Below are 16,025 nucleotides of genomic sequence, written 5' to 3' on the forward strand. Positions count from 1 at the left end.
TGGTGTTGTAATTAGTTCTTTCAAAGGAACTCCAAAGGTTTGTCTTTTAATGCCGACCGGGAACATATCGAAAGCGGAATCGCTCCTCGCAGTTGTAGGTGAGCATTGTAAACAAAGAGCGGGGGAAAAAAAGTCCGCTAAAAGCCGCCAATAAATATCACGGCCAATTGCGCGGTAATTGCCGACTCCCGGCGCCTGTTGGAGCAACTCAATAAATATGTTTTGTTCGGTCTCTCTGCGCGGCCACGTGCGGTGCTTGGAGATCTTGCTGAACAGTCGATTATCGAAATCGTTAGCCTGTTAACTTTCCATTCAGGGTGTGGCCGATTGCGCTGCCTTCAAGTCAATAGAAGTACAGCTGGATGCCAACGTTAGCTGGCTGCCTGAGACTGCGGTCAATCAACGGAAATTTAAAAAAGAATATCAAGAAAGGAAATGTGATGAATGTGGCAGTTTAAATACATTTGATAGCTTTCTGGACAAAACTGACTCTGATCTCCGTAGAAACGCGTACATTCCGAATCAGAATCTTCTTCATTTGCCAAGTATGTCAAAAACACTCCGGTAATTGGAGACGCTCTAGTACTTCATCATCATCATCATCATCATCGTCATGGTCATCATCAACATCGTCTTCATCATCATCATCATCACCACGCGCTGGCATTCAGTTTGACTTCTTCTGTTTATGTTTGTGTGCGTGCCGGTGTCCTGATTAAAAGTCTTCTCCGGGAGGTGCAACCGCTTGATTGGTCGTTTGATTTGATTTGCCGCCCGCCCGCCCGCCCGCTTATTTATGGTCTCTGCTCGCCATCCTTTGATAGGAAGCCTCAGCTAATCAGATATCGCGAGCACACACACACACACACACAAACAAACACAAACGCGCGCGGTGCAGGTGAAAAAGTGTCCTTGATTGGATTAAAAGAAAAGCGGAAGCAATTAAGCGTCGGGGTGCTGATGCAGCTCATCCGGGGGCAAAGCGATTTGAACATTTTAACAGCAGGAAGTCGACAGTAGATTCCAGCAACCGTCCACGTGACTTAGTGTGTATACGTCCACCTCTGTGTGTGTGAAGTTTTTTCCATCCACTGGTAAATTGTGAGTACCTGACTCCCACCGCGTGCGTTGTCATGCTGATTTACGGCACCGACATTAATCTCATGTTAGCGTTTATCTGCCACACAGTACGTGCACAAATGTTGACCGGATGGATTTACACGGGAGGTCCAAGCGAGCGCTTACGATTTAGTGCTTGTATCGGATTTTTTGTTTTTTTGGGGGGGGGATTACAATTGGTAAAAATCTGTGCTATCGAGAGACCATATGGAAAAGAACATTTTAAAAATAGTTTAACACATTTAAACATATTAAAACACACTTAAACTTATTAAAACTCTTTAAAGTATTCGTTAGTGCCTGTTTTCACTCTTTCATTGTCAAGAAATGGGAACGTCGTATAACATCGCTGTCTGCTAGTTTATTGCTAACACAATTCAAAACACCATAGATGGGCTAACAGAGACTAACAGAAGTGGATTTTGCTCAAATGCTTTAAATAGGGAGACTAGACACCTGAAATGTTGAACTGAAGAAGTCTTTTGGATTAAATACAAGAAGAATCCAGTTGCCTCCATTCAAACTTCGCGGATTACCGTGACCTGGATGACTGAGAATCTACATAAACATATTTTCTTGTCAGACATTTTTTTTGAATTACTAGCCAGCTGGCATTTGATGTTTACAAAAAATGTTTAGTAAAAACAAACCCAATCATTGTATATATTTTTTTATTGCTAAAGTTACTGGCTAGCAGGCTTGGACACACTTCATATGTTACGTAAGAGGACTGTGGCGTACACTTTGAGGCTCTGTGGAAGAGCGGAAGGAAGTGGGTGTGGCCGCCGCGGCATGATCGATGGCGTGTGTGTTTAATGACTGCGGCCATTGTAGAGTGAAATGATGACGACGACGCTTTTGGGAAGTTTTAGGGTCAAAACGTGTAAGCAAAGTGTGAAAAGTGCGTGTGCATGTTTGGGGTTTTGCTAACAATTGATCTGATTGTCAGGATGATATAAACTGCTGCATTGGCCGCCAGGAAGCCCAGCCAGCTCCCCTCCCTCCCCGACGCTCGCATTAATGCCCCGTCCCTGTGGAGCAAAAAGCAGCTTTTTTGTTTTTTTTCCAGGACATTTTTACCTGGCTGACGCTAAACCTCTTTAGCCCGTTCTCATCCATTCCTCCCTCCATTCTCCCACGGGATTCACCAGAGACAAAACTCCCATTCTGCAGCTATTAGGGCCATTTAGCGTCTCCCCGGGCCCAATGTAGACCAAATCATACTTTATATTCCGGCTGTTTGTAGTCTATACAGTGGGCACGGAAAGTATTCAGACCCCCTAACATTTTTCACTCTGTGTTATATTGCAGCCGTTTGCTAAAATTATTTAAATTCATTTATTCCCCTCATTAATGTACACACAGCACCCCATATTGACGGAAAAAATGGAATTGCTAAAATCTTTACAGATTTATTAAAAAGGAAAAACTGAAATATCCCCCAGCCATAAGCATTCAGACCCTTTGCTCGGTATTTAGTCGAAGCCCCCTCTTGAGCTAAAACAGCCGTGAGTCTTTTTGGGAATGATGCAACAGGTTTTTTCACACCTGGATTTGGGGATCTTCTGCCATTGCTCCTGGCAGATCCTCTCCACTTCTGTCAGGTTGGATGATGAATGTTGGTGGGCAGCCATTTTCAGGTCTCTCCAGAGATGCTCAATTGGGTTTAAGTCAGGGCTCTGGCTGGGCCATTCAAGAACAGTCACAGAGTTGTTCTGAAGCCACTCCTTCGTTATTTTAGCTGTGTGTTTAGGGTCATTGTCTAGGTGGAAGGTGAACCTTCAGCCCAGTCTGAAGTCCTGAGTACTCTGGAGAAGGTTTTCGTCTTTCCTTTGATTGCAAACCAGCATGAAGCTGCCGCCACCGTGCTTCACGGTTGGGACTGTATTGGACAGGTGATGAGCAGTGCCTGGTTTTCACCACACATGCCGCTTAGAATTAAGGCCAACAATTTCTATCTTGGTCTCATCAGACCAGAGAATCTTATTTCTCACCATCTTGGAGTCCTTCAGGTGTTTTTGAGCAAACTCCATGCGGGCTTTCATGTGTCTCGCACTGAGGAGAGGCTTCCGTCGGGCCACTCTGCCATAAAGCCCCGACTGGTGGAGGGCTGCAATGATGGTTGACTGTCTAGAACTTTCTCCCATCTCCCGACTGCATCTCTGGAGCTCAGCCACAGTGATCTTTGGGTTCTTCTTGACCTCTCTCACCAATGCTCTTCTCCCCCAATTGCTCAGTTTGGCCGGACGGCCGGCTCTAGGAAGGGTTCTGGTCGTCCCAAACGTCTTCCATTTCAGGATAATGGAGGGAACTGTGCTCTCAGGAACCTTAAGTGCAGCAGAAATCTTTTTTGTAACCTTGGCCAGATCTGTGCCTTGCCACAATTCTGCTCTTCAGGCAGTTCCTTTGACCTCCTGATTCTCATTTGCTCTGACATGCACTGTGAGCTGTAAGGTCTTATATAGACAGGTGTGTGGCTTTCCTAATCAAGTCCAATCAGTATAATCAAACACAGCTGGACTCCAATGAAGGTGTTGAACAATCTTAACACATTCACTGCCACTGACGGCTTTAGAAGTCAAATATCCATGTTAACTGGGAAGGCTGGCAGTGAATGAGTTAAGGATGATCAGAAGAAATGGACAGCACCCGAGTTAAATATGAGTGTCACAGCAAAAGGTCTGAATACTTATGGCTGTGTGATATTTCAGTTTTTCTTTTTTCATAAATATGCAAAAATGTCAACAATAATTATTTTTTCTGTCAATCTGGGGTGCTGTGTGTGCATTAATGAGGAAAAAATGAACTTAAATGGCTTTAGCAAATGGCTGTGATATAACAAAGAGTGAAAAATGTAAGGGGGTCTGAATACTTTCCGTACCCACTCTACATTGCAAAATGCTGAGCTTTTAATCAATCAATCCGAGGTCTTGTTTTGTTTTCTGGCAAATCATCTAATGTCGCCACCCACTCAAACTGGCTTCGGGGGCTGCATTTGCAAGGAATAAACCTGAACTCTTGGTGTTTCCCAGTTTTTATTACCATAATCTAAACAATATTGCTATACTGTACATCTGGAAAATTCATGTATTAATAATGTTGTAAATGCCAAAAATGTTTCTTCTCCATCAGATTGCATTCTCCCAGCACAACAGCATCATGGACCTGGTTCAGTTCTTTGTCACCTTCTTCAGGTATGCTTTTTATTTCTTATTATTTTTTTTACAATTAATATCTATAACTTATTTCATTCTGTTATGAATTTAAGCAACAATACCAAGTTTTGACGCTGACTAAAACGTACGTACGGTTTGTCGAAGTTGAAGTTGTATTCAAGATTCATGAAAACGCGTACAAAAGGTTTGTTGAAGAGTAAATTGTCTTTTATGTTTGCAAAAATGTGAGATGAGACGTATGAAAATGTACGTTTGGTTTACCCGCGAGTTAAAATTGTCTTTGATGTTTATGAAAACTTACTTGACGAAAGCATAATTCTCATCAAAATTTAAATTGTATTTTCTTGTAAATTAGGTTAGTTGAGGAGTCTAAATTGACTTTGTGTATGTTCTGTTTGTCAGCATTTAATTGTTTTTGTTGTTTACAACAACACATACGTGAGGTGTGTTGAAGATTCAATTGTATGACAAAATGACGTGCGTCCGGTTTGTTGAAAGTTTCAATTGTACTCGAGACCCGTCCAAACGGGTCAAAGTTGGTCGTTGGTTACGAAAACACAGTCGTGTAAAATACGTTACGTTATCAAAGATGAAAATCGTTGAAGTTCTTCAAAGACTCAAAATAAAATTATCTTTGAAGTTTACAACATCACGTACGTAAGGTTTGTCGCAGAGGCGAAATTGTTTACGAGTCTGTCTCAGTGTCGCACGTAGCGAGACGAGTTTGTCGCGCGGCCGGACGTCCGAGTAACGAGCTGACGGGGACGTCCGCTGTCCTCGGGCGACGTGCTGCCACGCCGCAATGCGTGTGTGTCTGTGTGTGCGTGTGCAGCCACGAGTGGCAGCAAACTGTTGTCAAGTGCCCGAGGCCCGCCTTCAGACATCAGCGACCTTTAGGCGAGCCGAGAGTGATGATGTCATCAGTAGGGGACACTCACTGCATGTGTGTGTGTGTGTGTGTGTGTGTGCCAGTTTACCACCAACAAAGGCATCATGTTGAATCATGTGAACACGACGTCTTTGGAATTGGTGAAGCAGCGTGTGGTTCATTACTCAAGCGTATTGTGAACACCCGGTTTCAAAGTGCGTACGTTTGCAATAATGATTATTCTTACCACCAGGTGTTTGATGCGTCGAACACATGAAGAGCTTGTATGCTGCATTCCCGTGTTTGCTCTGCCCAAGTTGCCCCCACCCCCCATTGGTGACTTCCTGCTCGTTCGTCATTTGGTTTTGTTTTGTTTTTTTCACTCCCGAGTTTGATGAGGTCGAGCGGCGAGCGAAGAGGCCAAAGCTGCAGCCTCCTCGGCAAATGTCACGCTCATTACGCCGTACTTGTAGCCTTTTCAACCAGCCCGCGCACGCACACGCGCACGGATGAAGGCGCGCATTGTCGCAGCGCCGCCGCCTCAGCAGTTTCTCAGCCGCTTCCCCTAGCTGGAAGTCGTCGTCAGACGTTCTCCTTGAGAGGCGAGCTTTGTTTGCCAACATGACTTTGGCCCGCAGACATTGAACCGTGCGTGCGTGTGTGTGTGTGTGTGTGTGTGTGTGTTACACTTGTTCATTGTTGTAAAGCACGGTGGCCTCTTGGTGGCTTCCATCTCCAGCTGCCTGAGATCCACACAACATTCTCCCCCCCAAAGTGCTCATTTCCTCTTTGATTCTTGGTCTCTATACCACATGAACCACTTCACTACGACTACGACTACTAGGTCTATAGTAGTCCAGTTATCCTGAACTGATTGACCGGCAGCCGTTTTCCCATCTTGCAAGTGCTTTTAGAGTCTGTTGACTGACACAATGTTGAGCTCTGTGACAATATGAGCACTGAATGAACTTCTACGCCAGTAAAACCAAGTTTGTTTCTAGACTTTTCTGTTCCTTCGTAATCAGCGGTAGAGCGTGTCGGTTCTACCCAAAACAACCGGTTTATGAGCAAAGCGCGTCGAAAACATTTTCGTTAAAAGAAACGCGTCAAGCAGAACAGTGACTTTGATGCTAATATTTTGACTGTTTTTTTTTTTTTAATCCTCTCAAACTATCAAACAAAAACAAGACTGAGGAAGGGCTTTTGAAATGTACTTACGGGTATACCACTAAGAAACGCAACGTGAGCGCCGCTGACTCACCGCATGGCTCGAGTTGAACGTCAGCGGCTTTTTGACACGCCGTTTGTCTTGGACTTAATGAACTGCGTCATCTTTTTTCACGGTCACGACGCACACTTTGTACTAGCTACTGCGACACATTCTGTTTCTACCATACATAAACACACTCTGTTCGAGCGTCAGGTCCCTAAACTTGTCCGATTTCTGACATGCTGGGATTTCTCTTCTTCTCTTCCTTCATCATCTAATGTTTATCTTCTACTCAAAAGCTGTGCTGATCTCAAATCCAAAGTAGTGCGACGTCGCCATCTCCATCTGCTGGTCATTGACAGCGAAGTTGTTGTTTCAGTGTTTCACGCGATTTATTTAACACTTTTCCCACCAGCTATTGATGATAACGGTCAACTTGCACAAAGAAATAAACCGAGCGACTGGAAATAGTCCCTCGAGTCAACGCATCCTCCCGCCTCCGAGCGGCCGACTCGAAGAATAGTTTCATGTTAAGATGGCGTCTCTGCTGATTGATTGATTGATGTGATTGGCGTTGTCCCCGCAGCTGCTTCCTGTCTCTGCTGCTGGTCGCCGCCGTAGTTTGGAAAGTCAAGCAGACGTGCTGGGCCTCGCGGCGCAGAGAGGTACGACTCCCGCTTTGCACCGTGCTTCTCGGCGCGCTTTAGTAGTCTGTTTTGTTTGTTATTGTTTTATTATTTCAGAGTTTGGGTACAAAAATCCTACTAAATAGTACACTAAAGCAACAAGCTGGTATTTGTGTCCCGTAACGTTCCCAAACCAAGTCTCCATTTGGCCTTTTGATCAAAACAAAGCCACACGGCTAATGTAATGATGCTACGCTAGCTATGCTAGTACATGCACAAACACAAAAACAATAACTCCTCCACTCGATGGAATCTTTAAAAAAAAAAAAAACATATTCACACCTAATCTTTGGCATAAAATCCAACAAAAAAAGTGACGAAAACCAGCTCATATTTTAGTCTTATGATATTGTTGATGAATATGCCTAAAATACTGTACATAAACTCCTCAGCTGGATGGTGCAATGGAAATGAGGTAGAAATTTCCAATTAACTCAAACAAATGTCATTTGGCTACTAATTATGTTTTTGGGTACAAAATCCCACTAAATGTCGATAAGATCATGTTCCTTCTTGACTGTAATTAAAAAAAGTGATAATGTTCTTTTTCTACTAATTATGACTTTTTGGACAATATACTACTAAAAAGTGGTCATATTTGTGCCATACTTGTAGAATGTTCCTGATCTAAGGTAATTAAAAATAAGTCCCTTTTCTACTACTTAAGACTTTTTGTGGAAATCCAACTAAGCAGTTTCGCGAAAAAGCTCCTATATAAAAAGCCATATAATCCTAAACGATGGTAATTTAAAAATATCAACAAAAACCAAAAATATATAATTTTCTACTAATGATCCATGGCGTTTTGTAGCAAACCTACCGAATGTTGGCGAGTGTAGCCGTGTCCTGTTTCCGGAACGCGTGCCCGTGTGCCCTGCACACGGCGTGAAGGGTGAAGCCGGTGACCGCGCCTCCTGAAGGGGAAGAAAAAAATCTTAACGAGCGTCACTGAGACAGTAAACAAGACCGTTCCCCTTAATTAGCGCTGCTCATGAACCAATTAAGGCCCATCAAGTGATGCTAAATGGAATGGAAAGGAGTGACACGCGCACACGCGCACACACGCACTGGCAGTCGCTTGACTCACTCGTTTCTGTATATTTTTCTCTGTATGCATCTGTCACATGCAAAATGCAAAATCCTACTAAATAGTGGCATGACCAAACCTTTACACATAATTAGGCAATGTATCATCCTCCTGATCAAAGGTAGAAATAGTGTGGACAACAAGCCTAAATTTATCTGCACATTTGTATTTTTGTACAAATTTTATACAGAATTGTCTTAAATATCATCAAGACCAATCTCTCATTTCTTTTTTTATGTATTTATTTATTCATTCATTCATTCAAAAGGGACAGTGCACGTTGATGAACATTTGCATATACATATATATTCCAGATTATAGCTAGGCTATGGCTAGTTTCCATCTGTAGTCCCTGGCAAATTTATTTAAATTTTAATTATTTGTGCCCTATAATGTTCCTGATCTAAGGTAATTTAAAAAAAACAACAGAAATGTCATTTTTCAACTAGTTATTATGACGCTTTCATGATGATGATGATGATGATGATGATGAGTGCTTTCACATGGAAATGGACTTCTGAATATTTCAGTTTCACTGGCCCAATTAGGAAGATTTGTTGTCTTTGACTTTGCTGCCTCACTGTGAGCTGTTTTGTTGTTTGTGTAGCGGTGAGACGCACCCAGGCGACGCTAACAATAGGAACGGGTGACAAAAAAGCCAAGGCTAATGGTGCTAATTTGTTTTCCTTGTTTTCTTTTCAATGTGGCTGTGTCGGGGATGTTGAAAGGAGGTTCAAAAGTTCGGAAAATTCCACTTATGCTCATTTCATTTCTCAAGCTATCTGAAAACGCACCAATCTTGGGAAGTGAGTAGATCCTGGTCAATTCTTTTCTGTTTAAGGGGTTCCAAACGCGACTTCTGAAAACTTTCTCAGTAGAAAAGAAATCCGAATCAGGTACTAGAATTAGGTATACTACACAGATGGACGATGCTAAATTAGCATGCTTTCTTGCCTATGCTATTTATTACAGGTGAAGCAGGTCGCCAAAGTCCGATGATCATACGGCTTAATTTCAAGGTATCGGGTACTCGTGAAGGCTGCCGATACTAAAGGCAGAAAAATCTGACCTCGAGTAAGTCCTCCTCGCCAGTAGTTGGCGCTACATTCTGGTGGTTTTGACACATCCGCGAGTGAAGTGCGTCACAAAAAAGAAAGAGCTTTGCTCACAATTATGATCATCATTTTATTGCTTCCAATTACCGCCACTGTAGATGGCGGCAGAAATGATATGGGCAAATTCCAGAGGTTATATTTAATCGTCCAAATGAGCTACAATCGGAGCTGAGTGATACGAAATGACAAAGGTTTTTAGCCTACGCCGTCTTGTGTAGGCGCGTTGGCATCAGAGGTTGAAGAGTCACTGAACGTAGATAAACCGCAATTTGATTAACAGTGATCTTGTTTTGGGTGTCATTTAAGATGAATTTTCGAGTGCGTTCACATATCAATCATCCCAGACGGGCGTCCACCCGCTCGCACATCAGTCACATTGACAACCTTGAGCAGAGGACGGCAGCACAAAGCACAAAGACACGGAGGAAGAGGAAGATGAGGAAGAGGAAGATATATTAGCGCAGACAGGGCCGCCCGGGGCGCATCCCGGGAAGAATCCTAAGCGGACGGGACGGGACGAGATGAACACAAAAAGGGTATCACGGCAGCGCGTGTCTTGAGGGAGATGTCCTTGCTCCACCGTATCGCTTTCCCGCCTCCTGTCGCGCTCGCTTAAAGTCGCCTGGTGGCGGCGTGCCCTCGCTCGCCGGAATCGCCTCGGAAACAAACGTCAAGCTAATGCGCAGCTCGGCTGGCGACGGCGCTCACCTGGCGGCGGCGAGGGCGTCCGAGCGGAATCGCCCGCGTCGGGGCTCGCTCGCGCGCGGCTTCCCGGCAGGTGAAAACAGCCAGGGAAAAAAAGTGGCTGCAGTTGAACCCCGTTTCGCGCAGTGGATACTTTCCAGACCAACTCGCATTGGGTGAAAATCCGCGAAATACACAGACCCTAATTAAAGCGAATCGTATCGCATCGCATCGTAATTTGAGTGAATTGTATCACATCGAATGTGGAGTGAAACATATCATAATTGGAATGAATCACATTATGCACTTATTACAGTGAATCATATCACATCATCATAACAGTACATTTTCAGTGGAGCGAATCATATCGTGTTACACCGATCATGTCGTATAGTAATTAGAGGATGTGCGCATTCGGCAAACCGGGTAAAAGCACTTCGTCCCTGCTCAGGTGAATGGTGAAGGCCACCGTTTCAAAGCACCTGCGGGAACTTTAAACAGCAAGACGTCACCACAGAGCCACCAAATATGACAATAGACAATGTTTAGGCTTGGTTTGTGTTTACGTGGATCGGATTTGTATCAATAAATGATATACATGTATTTAACTTTTATCCAAAGACACCAGCCACAAAGTTCGCCTTCAAACAATCATGTCATCGATCCTAGTTATGCTCGTTAGCATAGCATACACAGGAAGTCACTCAGCTATCCCGTGTTGGTCATGTGACGTTCCGTATATAGCGGATTGCGTCATAATTGTTGTGAATCTTAATACAGAGGTGCCTCGAGATATGAGTGACCAGACTTACAAGTTTTTTTATCCGTCGCTCGGGCGATTAGTTTAAGTTTGGTTTTTTTTCTTTGGCTTTGGCTTGCGGGCAACACACTACAAGTAGACGACCTTTCAAAAAGTGGCTTCAAGCTGTTTACGGCCACTCCCTGTTGACCTTTACTCTAAAACTAATCATAAAACAAAGACAATTACAACCAAACAACTTTGCCTTAGCTTAATGCTAACACATAATGGAAAATGCCTTTGACGAGCTAACGATTAGCATCGAAAAAGGTTACTTGTAAGCAGGCACAGGGTTGTAAAGTTTGACAAATATTCAACCTCATCTAATTATCTGAATGCCGAAGTCAGTGTCTTTGTGTGGAATTTGTGACTTCATCCTGCTTTGCTGGGTTCTGCGTGAAAGGTACAGTGCTTCCCATGGTTTGGAAGGTCTTCGGTTATTCCTTGGCTATTTGTTTGCTCAATTTCCACAAATATTTACACACATCCTGGCTCACCACGCATTAACTTTTAATACCTTTGGCGCTGAAAAATGGAAAGCGTTAAAGCGTCGACAGACCTTGTATCCGCGTGACTTATTCATTTCCAGTTGATTGTCGCATGAACAAACAACGAACGCTCTGACGGAACGCTTCCTACGCGCAGTTAACGCCAACATCGTCCCGTCCTCCCCTTCCACGCCGCCGTCCCCGGAGAGCCCGCTGTTGCCTCGGCAAGGTAATGGACGATGCGCCATTCCCGCCGAGCCGATGTGAATTTATGGAACGACGAAGCCGGCGCCAGGTTGGAATCCCCTGACTGGTCCAACCTGGAGGGGGCGGCGGGGGTCTCCTCCTCATCCATCATTTCAGACGTTAAAAACAACAAAAGAAGAAAACACCCCCCCCCCCAGCGAGGAAACGGCAAAGAAACATGGCTCCATAAAGGATGCATTAATGCTGCATGCTGCTGCGATATGCTGCTCATCAATAATGGAGCCCAGCGTGCACACCCCTTAAATACACACAACAGCAACAACGCACCAGTCAGGGCACCAACTAAGCTAAGCTAGCAGCGGCTTTCATATCACAGCAGCTCACTACCGCCTGGGATCTTATCATCCTTTTATTGATGGAAGGCACCGTTCCATATAAAAACTTTATAGGCTGCGCTAGCACTGTAAGAAAAAATGCTGACCACGGGTTTTGTATTGCCCCCAAGTGGCCTGGAGGTCCGATGCAAGTGATAAAATGAGCTTGGAAATACTGGAGAGCAAGAGGTTCTCAAACTTTTAACACCAAGCGCTAGCTCAAATATTACTTAGCTCTCCAAGTGCCACCTTTGTGAGCAACGTTAAAATACAGTAGCGTATAGTAGGCCCAGGTGCTCATCAAAAATTAGGCTTTATTCCCAGTGGTGTCCAAAGGGGGCGGTGGCCATGGGTGTCCAAATTCTGGGGGGGGGGCATCCAAACGGGTTTGTGTGGGCATCAAACTCCCCCCGCGCCCACCTCTGCATGCCCACCACTGTTTTGTAACGTTGTGCAGAGTTTTAACATTACAAACTGTACTTCATTATTCAAATTTTGCAGCTCTAAAAACAAACAGTTCTGAAAGATTAAATCTAACTATATTGCACTTAAAAGTTAAATACAACTGAACTGTACTTAACACATATACTAAACTGGATTTTTTTTTTTTTTTTTAAAAAGGGGGGAAAAAGACGTATCATGCAGTTTGAACATTCAGCAATTCTTCTTGTGCCCGTGAGCCACTAAATGTACTTGTACCACACTGAGAGTCACCGATTAGTAAAACATGGGAGAAAAACAAAATCTGAAGGATGGTACAGTCGACACATGAAAAAGAAAAAAGCTTAAAACCAAAATGGCAGACTTCCTGTAAGGGATGGCTTCTTGAGACTTTTTGGGGGTATCTACAAGTAATAGACATGGCTACCAAATTTCCTGTTGCTAAGGGAAAATAACGTCTAGCGCAGATTATTATTATTATTATTATTACTTTTTTAAATAAAATCATTCATGAACCGTGTTATAAAAACTGTGTTTGTTATGGTGGCTGCTTCAAACCAAAATTTCAGATTTCCTGTGTCTTTTTTAGCATGTCTTCTTGGGACTTTTTTTTTTTTTTTTTTTTTTAATGGAAGTGGCAGAAATTACCCTAAAATGGCTGCTTTAAATCAAAATGGCAGACTTCCTGTATGTTTTCAATAATGGCTTCATGAGACTTTTTTGTGGGTCTGCTCATGATAGACATGTCTACCGAATTTCATATTGCTAAGTCAAACTGGCTTTGGGGGCTGAATTTTAAAAGAAATGATACAAGGCCCTACTTATCCAACTTTTGGGGGTCACGCCTGCAACTCCTACCGAATACGAATTATCACCAAGCCTGCAAAATTATGTAAATTTGTTTCGAGTATAGAAAAGTGGTGATCAGCAGCATAACAACGTAGTGATGTGTGTGTGGAAATTCTCCCATAGATCAGCACAAAATGTACATTTAGATTTAAAAAAAAAAAAAAATAAAAATAAAAAAAATAAAATGCTGGTAGCAGAGCTGAGTCCAAAATTCTCCCTAAGCTTCATCTCCTGCGTGCCGGCCTATTGTGGGAAATGCGCTGCTAAACATATCTCTTCAGCAAACAAACGCCTGTCCTGGTATAAGCTCGTGGACAATGATCATGCTAATCCTGCTCCTCTAAGAGGCTTTGCGTCTTCTTCATCACCATCAACCCAGCCATGACACCGATTCACTTTAAAAACAACCACACACTGTTCAACTTAAAATACACTTATTGTTGGATGAAAGATTTTTGTTTTTAAAATGGGTATCTTTATCACTAAGGCTTATACCATACATGTTTCAATACATTACCAATACCGTATATTCATCATAACTATAAAAATGCTGCCGATACAGTTCGATATGATTCACTCCAGTTACATGACATTAAGAATCACTAAAAGTACGATTTGATTCACATCAGTTACGATACAATTCAATTCAATTTTGATAGGATTCACTCCAAATTCTGCTACGATTATCTTCAATTACGATGCAATAAATTTCAGTTTAATTGTAATGATTAACTCAAATTACAATGAAATATGATGTGATATGATTCACTTCAATTAAAATGTGATACAATTCACTCGAATTACTATAGGATAACCTAAATTCGATGCAATACGATATGGTAAAGTTAAGTCAAACTAATATACGGTGACAAAATACGATTCAACGTAATTTGATTCACTCAAACTATGATAGGAATCACCCAATTCGGATTCAACATGATATGATTCACTTCTTGAATCATTTGGTATTGTAATCAGAGGAAACGCATCGTATCGTAATTGGTTGGGAATCGTATCATGTAATCAAAGTGAATTGTATTGTATCTTAATCATAGTGAAGACACCGTATCGTAATTGGAAGTGAATCGTATCATATTGTAATCAGAGTGAATTGTATCTTATTGTATCGTGATTTGGATGAATTGTATCGTAACTGGAGTGAATCATCTTTTATCGTAAACAGAGTGAATCATATGGTAACATAATCGGAGTGGATAGTATCATATTGTAATTGGAGTGAAAGCAGTATCATCATTGGAAGTTACTTTTTTTCATATTTTAATCACAGTTAAGTCGTATTGATTAGCACATAATCGGACTGAATGCACCTTATCAAAATTGGAGTAAATTGTATTGTAATTGGAGTGAAATGTATCGTAATGGGTGTGAACACATGATTGTAATCGGAGTGAGTCTCATAGTCGATGTAAATCGTATCGTACAGTTTTGTAATCGGAGTGAATTGCATCCTATTGTGTTAAAAGTCATTGAGTGACCAAGTTTCAGCCTTTCTGTCATTTTCCCCATGCTATAGACTAAATATGTCTTTTTGTGTGTGTATCTTGGTCATATGAGAGTGCGTGGTCTCGTGTCTGATGCTCAGCTACTCATTTGCTTAACTGTGCTGAACGCTACTGAAGCCATCAGAGGGTCTTTAAATCATGGCCAATTACACCGCGCACATTACCCGAGCTGCCAGAATGGCCGGTTGCGGTAATACCATTAACACCCCCGCGCACGGTGACAGGACCTGCTAGCGCCCTCGCCAAACCCTGAAATGATCCTGTCACTTAAAAAAATGTTCACGCAGTTCATTTGCATCACTGCGTCATCAAGTTCTCTAAAATAGAAGTCTGTAAATTTTGCACAGCTGTGTGATACAAAATTGAAGTGAACCACATCATATCGTAATTGGAGTGTTTCATGCGTATTGAGTCGCATTGTATCATAATTGAAGGTGAATCATTTTGCATCGTAATTTGTGTGGCTCATATCACATCGTGATTGAAGTGAATCATATTACATCGTAATGAGAGTGACTCGTTTCATATTGTAAGAAATTTGAAGTGAATCATATCATATTGAATTCCATCACACATATTGAATTGTATGGAGTGCTCACTGCTGCCTGGCATGTTGTGGCATAACGTAGTACTGCACGGAAGGTGCGCAACTCTAAATCCGGACTTGCTTGCGTACTGTAAAAACCCATAAAAACAATTGCTTAAAAATCTGCAGTATAGCAGGGGCGTGAATGTATTCCGAGTAAATATTCATGACGGCGATCTAATCTCTGCGGTTATTAAAGTGCCGCTAAAAGTTTCCATAACGTGGAAAAAAAAAGTCTGTGAGTGTTTTAATGAAGCCGGCAAACACATCATTAAGTTGCACATAATTACAAAGAAGCGCCAATGTGGAGTGTTTGATTACAAGCGGTCTCACACGCGATCAGCGGGCGCCTACGTGGCGTCACTCTGCCTCCACCACCACGCACGCTGCCGCCTGTGTCACCGCGGGCGGTTAATGTCGCCTCTGTTTTGCTTGATTGTCGCGCTTTTTTCACCCAACCCCCCCCCCCGGAGACTTCACAAGCGTCTGTTCTTTTCGGCTGTTTTTGTTGTTGTTGTTGTTTTTGGGTGACATACGTGATCTAAGGACGTTTGGCAATTCAGATACCTGGAGAAAAAGCTAACATGGGATCTATCTGTCTATCTATCTGTCTGTCTGTCTGTCTGTCTCTCTCTCTCTCTCTCTCTCTCTCTCTCTATCTATCTATGTATATATTTATAAAACTAATAATGGCATAAGCCCCAACTGCAAAAGGTTGCACTTTTGTGTAGTCTGCCTTTAGAGTATGTATTACTGAATAATGACGTAAAATGTAACACACTACAGGATACGATTCAACCCAATCACGATACG

General features: G+C 42.6%; 1 protein-coding gene across 6 annotated transcripts in view; it reads left to right on the top strand.

The window, feature by feature from the left end:
• atrnl1a (attractin-like 1a) overlaps window positions 1–16,025 on the top strand; it is a 106,315-nt gene that overhangs the window by 57,319 nt on the left and 32,971 nt on the right. For all 6 annotated transcript variants that reach the window (XR_009790832.1, XM_061790192.1, XM_061790193.1 and 3 more), the window contains exons 26-27: window positions 4,252–4,313; window positions 6,960–7,038. Coding sequence is in view for 5 of the 6 variants with exons in the window: in XM_061790192.1 (XP_061646176.1) it covers window positions 4,252–4,313; window positions 6,960–7,038 (141 nt within the window). In the remaining variant the exon portion in view is untranslated. The remainder of the gene's footprint in view (window positions 1–4,251; window positions 4,314–6,959; window positions 7,039–16,025) is intronic.

The sequence above is a fragment of the Phyllopteryx taeniolatus genome, chromosome 11 (genome assembly GCF_024500385.1).
Source record: "Phyllopteryx taeniolatus isolate TA_2022b chromosome 11, UOR_Ptae_1.2, whole genome shotgun sequence".
In the NCBI taxonomy this organism is placed as follows: domain Eukaryota; kingdom Metazoa; phylum Chordata; class Actinopteri; order Syngnathiformes; family Syngnathidae; genus Phyllopteryx; species Phyllopteryx taeniolatus.